General features: G+C 40.5%; 1 protein-coding gene across 1 annotated transcript in view; it reads right to left on the minus strand.

Moving 5' to 3' along the window:
- Positions 1–18691, minus strand: part of FAM124A (family with sequence similarity 124A) — a 78720-nt gene extending 60029 nt beyond the window's left edge. The window contains exons 1-2 of the mRNA XM_004680239.2: positions 18567–18691; positions 11439–11470 (exon numbers count right to left, since the gene is read on the minus strand). Of these exons, the coding sequence (XP_004680296.1) occupies positions 11439–11470; positions 18567–18631 (97 nt within the window). The 5' untranslated portion in view covers positions 18632–18691. The remainder of the gene's footprint in view (positions 1–11438; positions 11471–18566) is intronic.
- Between the last annotated feature and the right edge of the window lie 132 nt (positions 18692–18823).

An 18823-nucleotide genomic window follows, 5' to 3' on the forward strand; every position in this document is an offset into this window, starting at 1 on the left:
GGTTAAAGAGGACATCAAAGAATAAGTTAAGCAATACTTTCAAATGAAAGCAAGTATACAACCATTCAAAAATTATGGGATACAGCAAAAGCAGTATGAAGAGGGAAATATATAGCAACACCGACCCACATCAATAAACAAGAAAGTGCTAAAATAAATACCTTCTCTCTCAACTTGAGGAATTAGAAAAACAAGAATAAACAAATCCAAAGCCCACTAGAACAGAAATAATAAAACAAAAGCAGAAGTAAATGGAATACTTTTAAAAGATAGTACAAAAGATCAACAAGACCATAAGTGGGTTATTTGATAAAATATAAAAGAGAAACCTCTAGCAAAGTTCACCAAAAAAATCAGGGAAAATCTCAAGTAAATAGAACAAAAAATGAAAGAGGAGGAATCACAATAGGTGCTGCAGAAATTCAGAGGATAATCAGAGACTATGATAAGACTACCAAACCTTCAAAAATGAATTAACATGTTTTGATAAAGTTCTTCCAAAAAAATTGAAAAAGAAGGTATACTCACAAAGATGTTATGATGTAAACACTATTCTAATAGCAAAACCAAACAAAATACAAAAAAAAGAAAATTACAGACCAATCTCCCCAACGAACACAAAAGCAAAATCCTAAATAAAATCCTAATAAGCTGAATCCAACAATGTATTAAATGGATTATAAATCATGACCAAATGGGATTCATCCCAGAAACACAAGGAAAGTTAATATTTAAATCAAGCAACATAACTCATCAGATCAATAAAAAAATAAAAACCATATGATTGCATCAATAAATGCTGAGAAAGCATTTGGTAAGGCCAAACATCAATTTATGATGATTACCCTCAAAAAACCTGGACCAAATGTAGTATATCTTAACATAATAAAAGCCAAATATTACAACAAACACATAGCAAATATCATTCTCAATGGTGAAAAACTGAAAGCTCTTATGTTAAGACCTGATTTGAGACAAGGATGTCCACTCTCACTACTACTATTCTACATAGTATGGGGAGTTCTAGCTAGAGCGATTGGCAAGAGAAAGACATGAAAAAATCCAAATTGGGAAAGAAGTAGTAAATCTATCATTATTTTCTGATTACACAAGAATATACATAGAGAACCCTCACAATTCCATGGAAAAACTTACCATCTTACAATTTGTTGAACAATTGAACAGAAGTTTAGCAAAGTGGAAGGATATAAAATCAACATACCTAATTCAGTTTCTTTCCTATATATAAACAATGAAATAGAAGAGGAAGAAATTAGAAAGTGGTGCCATTTACTATTACAACCCCCAAAATTATACACTTAGGGAATAAAATTAACAAAAGAAGTAAAAGATCTATAGCCAAAGAATAAGATATTGTTGAAAGAAATAAAAGAACACAAAGAAGTAGTAAAATATTCCCTGCCCATAGATTAGATCAATATAATCAACATGACCATCCTATCCAAAGTAATAGAAAGATTCAACACAATCCCAATAAAAATATCAAATGGTGTTTTTCAAAGAACAGGCACAAATACTACTGAAATTCATATGGAATCACAAAAGATCCATAATAGTAAAGGCAATCTTGACCAAAAAAAAAAAAAAAAAAAGTGTCACACTTCAGAACTCAGAATTATATTATGACGCCACAATAATCAAAACAACTTGGTACTGGAAACAAACATAAAGACCAATGGAATAGGAATGAGAGCCCAGAAATAAACCCTCTTATATACAGACAATGAATCTATGACAAAGGAGCCAAAAAACATACACTGGAAGAAGGACAGTGCTGGAAAAACTGGGTAGCTTCACACAAAGAATGAATCTCACACCATATCACACACTATGATCTCACACCATACACCATAATCAACTCAAAATGGATTCAAAATTTAGATGTAAAGCCTGAAACCATAAAGTACACAGAAGAAAACAGGCAAAACATTTCATTATATAAAATTTAGTGACGCTTTGGGCTTCATCCTCAACAGCAAGGATAACAAAAGAGAACATAATGAACAGCTCAGACTATATCAATCTGAAAAGCTTCTTTACAGAAAAAGAAACCTGGGTAATACCATTCCTTTGACAAAAGATTGATATCAAAGGTATACAAAGAACAAAAAACAAAACAAACAACCCAATTAAAAAGTGGGCCAAGAAAAAAAAAAAGTGGGCACAAGAACTACACAGACATTCCTCCAAAGAAGACATTCAAATGGCCAGCAGGCACATGAAAAAATGCTCACAATCACTTATTATTAGAGAAATGCAAATCAAGACCACAATGAGATACCACTCACACCTATGAGAAAGGTCCATCTCAGACCAGAAACAAGTGCTGATGCAGATGTGGAAAGAAAGGGAACCTTCCTGCACTGATGGTGGGAGTGCAACTGGGCCAGCCCCTATGACAGTCATCGTGGAGGTGTCTCAAACATTGCAAATGGTTCTGCATTCAACCCAGTAACTGCACTCCTAGGTATCTATCCCCAACATTCAAAAACACTAATTCAACAGTAAACTTGTATTTTTGTATTTATTATAACACTATTTACTATAGCTAAATGATGAGAACAAACTAAGTGCCCTGTAACAGATAAATAGATCAAGAAGATATGTTATATACGCAGTGATAGACACATGTCATTTGCAGCAACATGGATGGAGCAAGAAGGGATAATGCCAACTGAATAAATAAGAAAGATAAATACTGAATGGTGTCACCAATATAAAAAGTAATAATAAACTCATAGTCAGATAAAGACAAGCTTAACAACTAACTTTTGATAACTGGCTACAGAGAGTATGGGAGAGGGGTTAAGGAAAAAAGAGGGAAGAAAGCACAATGGTCTATTGGTGTGGAATATGGTTGTGTTGGTGGTGAGTACACTCTGGTGGTAATACCTGGTGGGGTGTCACAATATTACCTCAATTAAAAGATAAAACTACTTTGGATGTTGAAAAAAAAAAACACCACAATAAAACAGAAGACTTCAACATGCATATCTCTAAAACCTGTCTCCCTGTTTCTAGTCAACTCTTTAGAGCACTTATGCCCATGTCTACAGTTTGTGCACATATACATATCCATCCACATTATTTTCTGTTCCTAAAATCACAATTTTTATGAGACTCTAGTACTTTCATCTATCCCAAAGGAAGAATGAAATGGTACCTTTGGGATATAAACTAGCAATAAGAAATTGAAGCTTTGAAAAGTAAATATACTTTTTGTCTCAGCAATTCTGCTTGTAGAAATTTAACCTAAGGAAATAATAAAGAAGATGCACAAAGACATAGTATAAAAACATTCCTGGCAGGTCCTCCTTAGTGGCACAATGGTTTAGGATGCAGCACTGCAAGTTGGCCACAGCCGCTTCAGTGTGAGTTCCATTCCTGGCCCTGGAGATGATCCACAAGGCACAGAAGACCTCTCCTGTCTCTCCAGCTGCTCCCCTCAGTAGTGTACTGCATCGATCTGCCTACTCTCACTGCCCCCTGCACCTCTGGCCTATACCCCAGTTCTGTATGCATAAATAAATCTTAAAATATTCCTAGCAATGCTATTTTAACAATGAAAAGTGAATATAAACCTATAGCAACAACAAGGTACTGGTGAATAAAGTATGGTGGAGAAATACAATGAAACAGGGTACAACTATTCCAACTACAATAAAAATTTACTGATAAAAGGTGTTCACAATATACTTATTGCATAGTTTGAATTATAATAATATATCTGTGGGAATATAGATGCACAGGAAAAAGATGTATAATATAAAGGCAGATACCAAATTCTGACTACTACTGGTTGTTTCTAGATGGTTGACTAGTTTTCTTTTGACTAATGTTACTTTTATGCATGACTATTATTCGAATAATAGTAATTAAGGAAAAGGACTAGGTATGTCAGAGGACTGTGCATAAAAACAACTCACTTTTATCTCCCCCTTGGGAGGGAAGCTGAAAATGTGGTAGACCAGATGTCCTTTGTGTTACTTCACAAGGGAACTTTGGCTATGTGAAGACTGCCTTCATTTTTCTTCCATACCCTGGGTAGAAATCAACACCCTCTATGTAGTTGAGGTCACACAGTTAAAACTTATCTTTGGAGCCATAAGGACTGCAACTATATATATATATATATATATATATATATATATATTTTAGAGGAGTATATCAGTTTAGCAAAACAGCAAAGGAGTTGTCTGTGTGGTATATTGTTCTCACCCTTTGATTTCTTGATGTGTGTCTTTAGTTATTGCATTTCTTATCAACTGTCAAACAGTAACACTATCTAGCTTTCCAAGTTCCCACTCAGAGGATTCTGAATATACAGACCTCATGGCATGAAATGGCAGTGTAAATGCACTTACACTTTCATTTCCTGTAGTTTCATCCTCTTGGGCTTTATCTGCTACCTCCATGATCCTACAAGTAAGGCTGCCACCTGCTTTTCAAAACAGCCCCTCCCCAATACTGCTATCATGCCTGGTAAAGTAAAAATCCTATGTCTTAAAGCAAACCACTCTTAGTGGGAGAAAACAATTTTTTTAAGTTACCAATAAAGAAATTTCAAGATTTATCAAGTAGAAATTTTTCTCATCTAGATATTAGAAAATCCTAGAGCCTACAGATTATATTGAAAATTAGATTCTAAAAGTAAGACATTTGGGAAACCACATCAATCAGGGATGATGTAAGAGAAATCTTGCTTCCATGGGCTAGGTCAGTGCCTCTCAACATTTCAGTATAAAACAATTCATCTGACTTTAGATAGTCTGGGGTTGGACCTAGGATTCTGCATTTTTAACAAGCTGCAGAGTGGTGCTACCGCAGTAGTCCCTGGAACACTCTCTGAGTAGCCATTTTTCCAGTTTGGTGATTGTATATCACCTTCCAGGCCAAGAATTTCTTCTCTGGGCAGTAGGGAAAATGTGGAATGCATGGGCACCCCCTTCACCAGCTGGTGTTCTGTGATTCTCAGGCCATGACTAAGTGGCTGCAAGACCTACACCTGCCAAAAATGACACAACAGGGACTGTGGCCTTTTTATTAGTATTAACCAGAAGTTATATGCTTGCTCACTGGCTCCAGTTCTAAGAACATGGTCCAGGAATATAATGAGTGTCTCAAACCTGAAGTCATATGTGTTACAGAAAGCCCCAAGGTTTGAGGGCCTGGGAAGAACCATCAGCAGCAGCACCGGAGTCAAGACTTAGGGCAACCTGGAGTGAGGCCTGTGTTTGCCAGTGAGGTGGAGGGTAGAGGCCTTAAGTGTTCTTTCCACACAGCTACCAGTGCAGTTTCTACAGATACACCAGAGGACCGTGCTGGAGAAGGTGAGAAGTACTGAGTAAAAACCTTTAGCCTGCCAATCATTTTGGAAGGCAGAGCAACAAAGGAGGACAGAATGGAAAAGGAAACCAGATTAGTCTATCCACAGGCACAGCATCTTAATGGTTTCTTATTGCTCTCTGCAGCCATGGTCACACATTAAGATGTATTGTGTTATCAAGGACACCTCATCCATCCCAAGGTCACAGAGCCCTGCTGGGGCTGTGAGCCATTCTAGCTGTGCAGCCACTCACCCCAAAACTCCTTTGAGAACACATCTGCACAGGAACATGATCACTGTGCCAGAACATGTTCTTAAATATAATAAAAATGGAAATCACTCTTATTTGGGGTTTATTTGCTGGCACTTGCACGCTCAAGTGTTCCTGCCTCTATGGAGTGGTAGAGCAGAAATTCAAAACCCTTCATTTTCCTCCACTTGGAAACAAGTATAACATTTCCCTGAAGCTTTGTTTTACGTCAAATGTTGGGCTTACAGTGGCATATCAAACAACAGCATTAGTGTTACTAATAAACCCTTTGGAAGCCAACGAAGTAGAAAATGAATGAAAGTAACAATGAACATAAATTGAGATGCTTGAGATACCTGTCAGGTTGATTTCCAAAGACTATATTATCATCAATAACTTAACTCTGAAAGGCTATATTCTAATTTATAGAAAATCAGTGATTTTTCTTTTGATGTTTTTACTGCAGTATGAGTGTGAAGCTGGGGAAGAAGGTGGTAGGAGAATCTTTTAGCCTTTTTGTGAACCTGTGTCACAACTTGATGTTGATCACAAAAGTGAGCCAAGTTCAGTTGCTAAAATTATTCTTTATAAGGATTAATGAGTAGATTGAGTCCTGTTAGAATTCTTGGATTAAGAATCTTAAGATTTACTCTGAAAATCATAATCAGCAAAGTATTAGATACAGATGAAACAAACACGAATTGTGAAATTTACAGACTGATCAATATTCAATTGGCTACAACCACTTTCTCACAATATTCATCCATTTTTTTGGAGATGTGGTAAAACTGGCCCCAAAGTAAACAAAATCTGCCCACAAATTATCATCTCCTCTAATATAAAGAGAAAGAAAAAAACATTCTGTTATCACAAAACTGAATTTGCTCTTATCGATGGAGACACAAATCATATATATTCAAATATCCCCCATCAGTGATGAATTCTATAGTGAGCAAACATCTTTTTGATGTGTTGCTTTTAAAGCTAACATTTGCTTATTAATTAAATTATAATGAGTTTATCTTTCCCTCCATGCTGCGAGGATGTACAGATGTGGTCAAAGACAAAATAAAAATGCTTCAGATCCCAAAACCACAATGCATAATGAAACTATTGAGAAATGAAAGAGAGAAGACAACATTTATGTGGCAAGATGACCCTGAGAGAAAAAAACGGCAGCCTCTGAAAGGATGAGTGGTCCCTCCAGACAGAGCAGCAGGCAATAAGCTCCTGAAGTGGGTATAGGCCAGCCTTACAAGATGTCTTGATTTTCCTAACTGAAAAACACCTCAAGATGAGTGTGCTATGGGCCGGTGGCACCAGCTGGGCCTAGCTGTCCAGGCTACATATGTGGCAGCCCAAGGAACGCCATGAGGCTGCAACTCCATGCAGCACATGGAAGCTCTGGCAGGCAGGTAGGAATGCAGAAAATGGGGAAGTTACCAGATTCACTGCAAGGACAGAGCAGGAAGGTGGGTAAAACAAGGGAAAAAGTTAGATGGGCATGTGTAACACTGAGGTCTGGAAGAGTGAGGCTGATTCCATGACTCCCGCCCGACTGTCATGTGTGTTTTTTTTTTTTTTAAAGATTTATTTATTTATGTATACAGAACTGGGGTACAGGACAGAGGTGCAGAGGCAGTGAGAGGATTCGCCAGAAAAAGAGTGGGGAGAAGAACAGGCCGACTGATGAAGTACACTGCTGAGGGGAGCAGTGGGCGGGTCAGGAGAGGTCTGCCACACCCTGTGGATCACTTCCAAGGCGGGCAGGGTTCGAACTCATGCTGAAGTGGCTTTAGCTTCTCGGTGCTATGCTTTAACCTACTGCATCACCGGGGAGGCCCATGTGTGTTTTTTTGCACAGCGTGGTTTGTGCTTCTGGGCTCAAAACAGCAGAACACACCACACATGGCCATTTCTCCATAATTTCCACAGGCCCACAGAAACCCTCCAGGTATCACTGAGGCTCCTCTGTGTCCACATCAATTATTTTTGCCAGTGATGCTTTGAAAAGTATGAAGGGACACAAACCCACAAGACACCTATGCTGTCTGAGGGCCAGGTAAAGACTTAATGATAATATCTAAAAGTCATGAATAGGAAGTTTTAGGGTAGAAATAGGAGGATATATAGAGAAGGCCCTTTGTTTTAAACAAAGAGAGCTAGTTAATTCCCTGACCAGCTCTTACATTAACCTGGAGCCAGAGATTCTCAAGAAATATAAATACTATGATAAACATATCATTTTTAAGCTCCTGGCATCTTCCAAAAGTAATTCTCTAAGCCTGATCATCATCTTTACTTGAAAGGAAATATTCAATCACATGTGATGGGAATTTCATTAGCATTGCATGGCATGGTTGATTTTTCCCCTTGGCATAATTACTGTTTTTCTTATCCTGTTTAGAAAATTTCCCCTCTCTATTTAAATCACTTAAGAATGCAAATGGTACATAGTAGTTTGATGAACTTCTAGCCAGATTTCTGGAAAAACAACCTAAAATTCTGAGCATAAACTAAAGTCATCTTCATTAGAAAGCACGATTTTTGAAGCTCTCACGAGTGCTGTGTTTCGCTTTTCAGAAAACAAAGTCGGTTTGTTCTGTCAACCCAAACAACTCAAAAGGACTAGTTGCAACTAGAAAAAAAACCTCACCACACAAAACTATAACCCATTCATTTAAAAAGGTCCTTCGGTACCTCAGCCACTGCACCCAGTGCTGGAAGTGACGAGGACTTAGTCATTGGAAATGTGATACAGTGACACATGAGACATGAGACAAGAAAAACAGGGTGCCCGACAATCCACATGTCTACACACCCTTGACCTTGCTCACTTCTTCGAAGGGTGAGGGCTGAAAAGCAGTGGGCACCTCCCACAGTCTCAGCCAACACTGACTTGAGGCAGCTCACACGACAGAAACTCAGAGTGATTCTGATTGGCTCTCACCCTATGATTAACACACAGGCCACCAGAGAGGGTGTCTCCACACTGTTAATTTCCAATCAGAGAAAGCAGAGAAAAGGTACAGATTTCCTCATCTTTCATTCCTCTTCTTTTCAGAGAAGTTTTAAGATACATGAGCCACCCAGAGTTTCTATAATGGTTCTTAGGGATGGCTACCTCTAACACTTCAGTCTACAGAGGAGGAAACTGAGGCCCGGAGAGGGTAAAAGACTTGCTGGAGAGCACACAGCTAATTCATGACTAAATCAGGACTAGAACCCAGGGCACCTGATGGCACACCACTGCCCTTTACTTTCTCTTGGTAATGACCTTTCTTCTCCCAAGGTGTGAAAAGCCTGAGGAGGCAGTTCTGAGGGAAAACATGATGATGAACTAGTGAGTAGAAGGAGCTCTCCTAACAATTCCAGTGAGGTAGAAGACCAGTTGTGGACAAATAGACACTATAGCCTGAGTTCACCCCAAGGAAGTATTTACAGCCCTGTGAACTCAGGAATAAGTGAGTAAAGGAGCATAAAGTGAAGTAAGTTGAGCAAGAGCCACTCTCAGACAGAAAATTTGCATTTTCTAATAGTGAGTGGAGTGAGGAATGCTTACGTCTGAACCTGGAATCATTCAGAAACAAGCCAGGAGTGGAGAGAGGCTGACCAATGGCAGCAGAATGACAGTGAGAGCAGGAACTGCTCACTGGGCTGTAGTTGACCAGTGGGGCCTGGGGATGGGTCAGTGACAGAGCAGCCCTCTGGGTCCTGCTGACTGCTTGAGGGCACCAGCACCTCAGAGCCTAGTCAGGGTGAGGGACCTGGAAACCCTAATCACTCAAGATGGTAAATTAACAATCCCTCTACTTACGTGCTCTGAGGGTGATTAGTTTGTAGGGAAACAATAATTTTAAAATACACTTGGAAAACAGTTTTTATTACTGCAGTACTGTTGAACCTATGTTTTAAAGGGTAACTTTAGGACTCTATTTCTTCTTCTTCCAAGAAGAAGAAGCCTTTCTTTCACTGCTTAAGAGCCATTAATTCGGGAGTGGGGGGCAGAATCTAGGCTTCTTGCTCAGGTGCAAAGGCAGACTGGGAACATCTAGGCAAAGATAGCTAAGAGTCGGTAGTATCTACCCACCCTCTTCCTGCCTAGAATCAGGACATGATGGCTGGGGCAGAGGCAATTATCTTATAACTCTGAGGCAACCCAGAAACCAAAGGATGGTATGGCAGGTAACCAAAGAAGTTTCCAAACCAAATCATTACTGCCCTCTTTGTGCTTATCTTTTAAATACTGCTGGGGATTGAAACCTGCTTGTTTGAGCCATTATTTTTCTGTATTACTATATGTCCTAACTGAAATATGAAGTGTATGTATATCCTCATTCACCAACAGGCCTTATCGCTGAGAAACACATAGATTCAATAAGAAAATAAAGCAATAAAAGGGTATTGATCCCAATTGCACTAAGAGAAATTCCAACTCAACAGATCGCAATTAAAGTAATGGAAAGGAAAACATCCCAAACCAAATTACCGGTTTTACTGACAAGAGAGGTGTTTGTTGTGACCCAGAGGACTGATTTGTAAGCCATAAATTGAGCAAAGGCTTCAGACAAGTATTTTATAAAAATTATTCTTAAAGAAATGTAGCCTCTGGGCAAAACTGAGTGGAATGAAAATGGTGGCAGAGAGTTCAAGAGAGCTTTTGCTGATTGTAGAAATGCAAAGCTTCAGGGACTGAATGCAAATCACTGTAGCATTATTCTCATTATTTCTAATGGTTCTTAATAACTAAGGGGCAAAGGTGGGCCTCCAGTTGGCTGAAATGATCACAAAGTGCTCTTGCAGTTATACTAATAACTACATATAATTTGACACTAAATTACAATTCCAGATATACTGCTTTCTGTAGTCTCCCACTGCATAGAAAACTAAGCCAGAACATCAATAAAGAGAATAATCCAATTAAGTGTCTTTCCATTTGGGGGCTATTTAGAATTGAGAGTTTAACAGGATGATGAGATAGGATAAAGCAATTCAGTATTTACTGGTTCAAAAAGAAAACAAAATCAGGGTTTCTTTGTAAGACTTTTTGGTTATTTTAAAATGTTCAATCAATCTGAACGGCTTTGATAGTGATCTTAAATCACTGTAAATGGTTCCTCCCTACGAGAGCATTAATAGATTTAGTTGTAATTTAATATTTAAGGTAAGTGCCTTTTAAATGCTCAGTATGTTTATAAACAGTTTATAACATATTCCCCTTTTCTTTTATTATCTAAAATAATCATCTATGATTACTGCCTGCAGATATGGAAATATAAGGGAGAAAATGTGCTCACAGTGGAGTTGGAGCAACCCCATGGAGCTGACAATGTGCTGGAGCTATTAGGCTGCAGGCAAATGGGGTATGTGAAGAATGTTGAGTAAAGGAGTTAACTGAGATTCTTTAGCTAAGGTATTTCTAGAAGCATCTTTGCTAATGAAACCTGGACTAGTTCCTGCAGGCTGCATTCCCACTGTGAAAGTAATGGTGTATCTAGTTCTGAAATGAACATCCAAATTCTCCAGGAAAAGCCTCAACTAGTAATAGAATTAGGACACAGTCTCACAGGCTTTGTCGAGGATACCACCAGTGATTCTTACTTACTGTTACAGCGTGTGTCAGCAGTGTATTTCAGTCAGTCCACCTGTTCTGCTCCCCACTCTGTCTCTGGTGAATTCTCTTAACACCTGCACCTGTACCCCAGTTCTTGTAAGCATAAATAAATCTTAAAAAAAAAAAACAATCTAATGTAAAAGGGCCTCTCCACCTATGTCTGTCCACGGGGATGACCCTGAGGGGGACTGTTCAGACAATACTGAAGACTTTTAAATGGTACTTACTGCTGGTAGAGGACATGTGGCTGTAGTCAGACCTGAAACACAAAACCTCAGTATTAGTGGGGTTAGATTTTATTTTTCTTTATTCAAATGACATACTCAAGCTAAGTTTTAGTCACTGGTTAGTAGCATATAACTGTAAAGAACTACCACTAAAAACTATAATGGCTGAGGATTATTTTGCATAACATAAACTTATGGCTCAATTTGAAAGCAAAATTTTAAAGGCACTTTTAGTAATCAGAGTTCCTTCATATAGGCTCTGGTGATCTCATCGATGGGAGATCAAATACCACCAGAAAACCACCTAAATGTGCTGGCAAACTTTGAAACGGTAGTTTGTTTTCCTGAGAAGCTCAACATTTTCAATAGGCTCTCAGAGGAGTCCCTGACTTCCCAATAGGTCAAATCCTTGCAACTGAGCACCCTCAACAGAGGCCTGGAGGGGTAAGAGAAAGAAGGAGCACCGCCTGTCCGTCTCCACACTCTCAGTCGGCTGACCAGCAGCAAAGACACAGGCATAATGACTGTGACTGAGTTCAGTTCTATCTGAGAAGTAGGCTGCTGGCCATTAAGAGTCTCAGGACGTGGCTGTGAGGGGCACAGAGAAAAGTGGAGTGAGGGCTGGGGAAAGCGGCCCCTCTGTCTTCTCCATGCTGAAGAGCCGCTGCTGGCGCCAGTTCTGTGAGAATGGGAATCCTGCCAAGGCCCTGCCTGCCTAATCTCCACAGAGCTTCTGCCCTACTGTGTGGCCACCAGCCCTCCCTCTCTGGCACTGTGTTGCTATCAGAGATCCTGGCTTTCTCCCTCCAGTCACCCAAAGTTATTTTCAATAGGAAATTAATCTCTTAGGCATATAGGAATTTATTCTGCCAAGGTGGTAGTTAGTAGACATTGAGAGGGACAGACAGAGCTGAACTGTGTTTAATTATAAAGCTGTACATTCCTCTTACTTACTTAGTCTCTTGCTGCTTTTCCTGAATCACCCAATTTTTATTTGAGATTTTTTTTACCACATTAAAAAAGCACATACAATTTTTAAAAAATATGATAAACTGTCTCTTACTAGTTAAAATAACCACTATCTCTGACTCAAAATGATGCACTGATTTACTAGTAGAGGGATAAAATCGAAGAAAAACAACATATGGTTTTCTCTTTTCAAATGAAATACTTGGTAATCACAGAATCATGAATATTTAAAAGTGGAAAGAATAACACTCACATTTGCTTATTTCTTTATATATTACCTACTACATCTACATAGCTCTAATCCAATTTTTTTGCAAATTAAAGTTGACATTTGTAAGGACACAGCAGGTTAAAAAATGCTAAAAGCTTGAACCAGAGCACAAGGCAGTGGCGGGGAAGGAGTCAGAAGCTGGGAGGGACTGGCTGAGGAATGACAACAGGCTGGCTGAGGAGGGGTGCAAGAGTCAAGGATGAGTAACATTGCAGAACCCAGGGCTTGTAACTCCAGCTTTAGTGCAGTAAATTTCTCCTGGAATCCGGCAGGACATTCATAAACGTTAGGGCAATACTGAAAATTTTAACTCTATATCAATGTAATGAATGCTCAACAAATATCCACTGTGGTAGAAGCAATGGCAGAAACATTCCATTACAATATGATCATGCGCAGATGACCGAACTTTAAAGAAACCTCATGACAAGTCACACAAAATGTTCAATAAGTACGATACTATTTATTTTATTATGAAAAATTTGTACTTGTCAGCTAGGATTTTCCAAATATTCCTGAAGCAGATGGGATTCACAAGAGCATATATTTTAAAGCTCTACATACAGATGGGTATGTATATAGAATGAAATTTACATCTGAAACATATTTCAAGATTTTTAAAGTGCAATGGCATCATTTAGGGCAGAGTCCAGCATAAGTAATACTCTTGCCAGGAACCCTTCTGTATTTGTTGTGACTAAAGGCACTGCCCAGGTCAGACCTGCTACCTGCTCAGTCAGCTGATGCTCTCACCCTCATTTCTTCCTCATAGGGAAGCCAATCTTCCCAAATCACCAGTGTAATCATGGCATTCTCTGGATAAAGCTCAAGGTCACTAGTTTACATTATAAATTCCTCTTCTGGATGGGCGGCCTCTGCCCACCTCTGCCTTCTCATCAGTCCCCAACTTCCATCCCTATCCACCATCAAAGAAGAAATCAAGTAAAAGAAAAATCCCCTAAATTTCAGCACTGCTCTCCAGCCTGATCCTGTTTGTGTACCTTGCACACAGGTGCCATAACTATGGAGCTGCACCTTGAAGCTGCTCTTTACACTTACAGCATCATTACCTGCTGCTACATAGTTCCTGTAATTACAATTTTAAAGTGATTTGCTGATAATTTATTCAACTGTTTCCCTAATGATTGTTCACTTTTACAAAGCACAGGATGGTGACATAATTAAAAATACAACTTTAGATTCATTTTCTCTTCCTTAGAAAAGTTATCTTGAGAGGAAAGACTAAATTAAGGTTGAAAATTTTAGCTTTCCAAACCACGAAAATCTTTCACTGAAGAGACGGTCAGTAAAAAAATTATAAAGCTTAAAATAATTTGGGGCATAAATAAATTCAAACAATTTCGGGAATAACCAGATACCATGTTTCTTTAAAGGGGTATGTTCCCCCAATTTTTTTTTTTATGTAGGAGGGAATAGCAGTTAGAGCACCTGACTTGGGAATCCTTTCATTGATATCACATCCTAAGCATTTACCTTGCTGGTTTTGCATAAAATGAAGCACAGAAGATGAATTCAAAATTTATGAACACCTGACACAGATAAGAATACTCTAAGGATTATATATATATTTTACATTCTGACACATATAGTAGGCACGATGCTAAGTATTACATTTAAGTATGTGCCAATAGTGAACAGGAAGCCAGATGTGATCTCTTTGCTATGTTTTAATTACAATTGTACAGGTAGGGATCATGTATAAATTAGTTTTACACACTTGAGATAACTTACCATTGCTGAGAGCCTACTTGCTAGTTTATATAAACAAATATATTAGCAATACCCTCATAAATTCTCTTTTCCAGGAAAATCCTGCCCTAAAAATTAATCTTGACATCTCTGTAAAACATCAGCAGAATGTATGGGGGATCCCATCTGCTAACTTTCAGTCCATTGCATTGATGCCATTGTAATTTAGTTAACCAGCTCCACCTGGAGCATAAGATCATCAAGTACCTTAAAGAGATCAGCTTGTCTTCCAGGAAAGGTTTTCACTTTTGTCTTTTAAACCTGTCCCATTTAAAATTTATTTCACTATTCTTTCCTTCCCACCTAGACCAATGAATTGTTATTTTCTTAAATCACTGCAACATATCAGCTGTCGGGCTTCCAAAGATAAAGGGCATGTTATGACCCTATGTCTTCAGAAGCCTGGTGACTGCTTGATGGAAGCAGAGGCCCATGAATGCCAGACTAAACTTTTGACTGAAAATAATCCATCAAGCGTGGTCAAAAGAGTGACCTAAAAGCCAAAACTTGAGATACCACTAATGAAACAGCCATTCTAAAACATTTGTTTTGTTCATTCTATGTCTTTTATTTTGGATGACAACAACACTGTCTCTCTATTAAGGGATTCTGTTTCCTAAGCTAGTTTGTCACCATCAGTAGCTGATTTGTGACTTTCTTCTAACAAAAAGTACACAGACACACAAGGCTTGATTTCAAGTGGATTTGAAAAATGGGAGATCCAAAATGGCATCAACTGCCACAAAAGATACCAGTTTGCTCTTAGTCTTTGCCGGTATTAGGTGGATCAGACAGCAAAGGCAGCATTTCAAGCAAAAAACCATCAGCAAAAAACAAGAATTACAGGTCAGATGTTTTCTTGAGAGGCAACTTCACTAGGTGGGAAGCACACTGGAGACCCAGGCTTCAACTGACCACCAACCATGAATGCTCTGAACTTGTTCCCTGCAAATGTTTATCTGTAAAACTGTAATAATTATACTAAGGTGTGCTGCATAGTTTCTCAGACAGTCTAGTGATGATCACATTGCTTAAAGCATTTAAAAGAATCAGCACATGCATATAAAGATATATGGTATTGAGCCTACCTAAAGGTATATATTTTTATTATAAGCTAAGTTTATCACTTCCAGTGTTTTTCATATTACTAAAAGAATGATGAGAAATAATATAGTAAGGGTTTTCTTATATCTAGGAGTTTTAGATAAACAGACTAATCACCACAATCAACCTATGAAGTGCGTACTAGTATTATCATCCTCATTTTACATAGAAGAAAATGGAGGGCAGAGGGGGGTAAGTGACTGGCTCAAGGCTTCACAATTTCTGAGAGAAGAGTCAGAATCTGAATCCCAGCAGACTGGCTCTTTTGACAGCAACTTTCAAAGCGATTGGCACGGTTTGCCCACTGGCAGAAGGACTCACAAAAGTTCTTGGAACTGTCTCCGATTATGCTGCTGAAGGAGTCATTAGTCAGCTCAACCAAATCCCCTGCTCCTGTTTGTTCACACTAGCCTAACAATAATCGCTCTCCCCCAAACTTTGACATCCCACCTCTCGTGATCTCTCTCCGCATAGGGGGCTGAGCACGGCTACAAGAAAACTAATAGCAAAGGAGGCTGGTGTCCCTGTGAAGTTATATTTGCTAATCTCAACTGGGTTCTCACTCATTATTGCCCCCCAAACCATTTAAATTGCCATCTCTTGGAAAATTTGAAACCTATTTTCCTATCTTTTCCCTTTGGAGGGGATCACAGGCTATTTTGAAAATATGATGAAAAAAAGTATCATAAAAATTTACAAAGCATATCGTTTTGGAAACAACTTGAAGCACTTCATGGACCCCCCAATGAACTATTCCTGCTTTAACAGATATGTCACTTGAACTGAGTCTTGGAAGAGAAGCGTTTCACCTGTAGCCAAGCATGACAGGCATAGAAGTTTACAGCTGGCAAAGAGGGCAGTTTGCCTTGACAGAGGCAAGGAATCTGAACTACCCTGCCGAGTGATAAAATGCAGGGAGCAAAGATGGACTAGCTAAGAAGCAAGACCAGAGAGAGAGGGACCCTATAACACTGGGGCTCCTAAGTCACACTAGGCATTCTTCACTTTTTAGATGACAGAACCACTACAAGTTTGGAAGGAGAAACATTAAGATTTGTGTCTTAATAGTAATTAGAGCAAATATTTATTGAGTGCTTTCTACACAATCGTGACTGGTAGCTATGGTATGAAAGCTAGATGGGGTAAGAGGAGGTAAGCTTTGGAAAAGCAGAAATACTATGAATAGCCCTTTGGATAACTACACTAAATTTCAAGGGACAGAATATATGACAAACACAAGGTTCATAAACATACACTGAAACCACTGTACTTAAAAAGTGCTCTTTTACCTTTATCTTTAGCTCAGGATGCTACTGAGACAATAAGATTTAAACAACTCTGTCCTGTTACAACTACACATTTTAGTGACAGGCAGAGAACAGAAGCTCTGGTGTCAGTATTTTCAGTAACCCCCTCCAGATCACCCTAGTGGCTGTTGGATGTTTCTGTGGGCTCTTGGGATAATGTCACCCCGACAGAAGCTTCTTTGCTTCAAGAGCAAGTCCTTGGGAAAGTATTAGGTGAGCTCAGCAAATTGAAAACGAATGTACTAGTGGTGCTTTATTTAACCCAGCTGAATATGAGTTGGTTAATTTTGTTTTCTTCTATTCATGGTGCAGCTAGAGACAGAACAACAAAACATGCCAAGAATCTTCCATTAAAGTTGATAAATGCTACATATACAAAGTGTGGGGGGAAGCAAGGGAGTTCAGCATTTGGCATCAGGTTACCCCACCAGAAAGTAATTGGGTTCTCTAGTGAACCATAAATGATCACAAGTTTGGGTCACAGGGAAAGCCCATTGCATTGTAAATGCTTTAGGGTATAAAAATTTGGTCTAGAGATATGGGGTGGAGGAGGGGAAGGAAGGGTGGAGCTAGGCAGGAAGGGCTTCCTTTTTGGGGTCATGCTAGACCCTGGGTTCATTGTGGGCCTGGACTCTTCCTGCCCTCATAGAGGTGCCAAACCCTGAGATCAGTGTAACTCTCCCCGGTCTTCCAGGATTGATGGCTTTCTGTAAGCTCGGGCAGCTTCAGTACTCTCCCGGGTTACTTTAGATAGGAAAAGACACCCTTTCCTTCTGGGTCGTTAAGGCATCCTGGATGTGGCGCTGACTGCACAGGAAAATTCTCTAAAGATAGGGGCAGGGTGGAAACCTTTAGAACAATATTCATCTCCTAAAAGACTCTCGATCTTTTTGTCCCACTCAGGAAAACAACGCTGTTGAAAGAAGGCTAATTAGTCTCCAAAGGTTTTTGCTATTGTTTGGGTCGAAGCAAAAGATTTCTTTAAAGAAGCACCGTCTTCATGCCACCTGTGCTCAAGGCAAGTGGGTTCAGCTGGTACAGGTGAGCGGCGTGCGGGAAGATGGGGGAGAGTTTGTCCTGGGCACAGTCAAGCTACTGATATAAAATGAAAAACCTATTCTCTTACATCTAAGTCTTTTGAAAGACATGAAGGCGCCAGATGCCCTTTCCCCTCTTTCCACTCCCAAACCCCCACCTGGCCTCGAGAGGGCTCCAGGTATTGGGCCAAAGTAAGTCCAGCATAAGGTCTAACAGAAGCGCAAGAGCATCTCACATCTCTAATCGTGATAACCGGGGACCCTGCATTGGCCTGGCATTCCACATTAGCTCGGCACTAACCGAGAGCAAAAGGGGTGGGGTGGGGTGGTGGTAGCTGTGTGTGTGCGCGCGCGCGCGCGGAGGGGAGCAGGTTCCACTGAGCCCCGGAGTCCTTCCACTTTCACCCCCTCCCCCAGTGGGCCCGCCGTGCGGGGAGTAGCGAGGGTCCGTCCCCGAGGCTCTGCCTCCAGGGCCGGCCCTGGGGAGAATGGACCGCCACGGCCCCCTCCAGCTTCCTCCGGGAAGCCGGCAGGAGGGAGAGCCCGCGCGGTGCCATCCTGCCACAGAGTCTGAGGCTCAGCTCCGGGGTCCCGAAAGATCCCAGGCCGAGGGGGGCCGCGGCCAACTCGGAGAGCTCCCGCGCCAACAGCCCCGCCCGTCTCCGCTCACCCGCCGGTCTCGGCGCCGGAGTCCACGCAGTCATCCTCCTCGCCACCGCCGGTCTTGGGGTCCATGGCGCTCTCCCCGCGGCGCTCCGCTACCGGCGCCGGCGTGACTCCCGGCACGCGCCCTCCGGGCCGCCCAGCCCAGTCCAACCCCAGCCGGCTGCTCGAGAGTCTCGCGGCCAGGGCTGCAGCAAACTCCGCCCGCGGGCAGATGAGCGCCGCGCCCTCTCCTGGCGGCGCGCGGCCGGGCACTGGGGGCCC

The sequence above is a fragment of the Condylura cristata genome, unplaced genomic scaffold (genome assembly GCF_000260355.1).
Source record: "Condylura cristata isolate star-nosed mole 26May11 unplaced genomic scaffold, ConCri1.0 scaffold00010, whole genome shotgun sequence".
Classification (NCBI taxonomy): domain Eukaryota; kingdom Metazoa; phylum Chordata; class Mammalia; order Eulipotyphla; family Talpidae; genus Condylura; species Condylura cristata.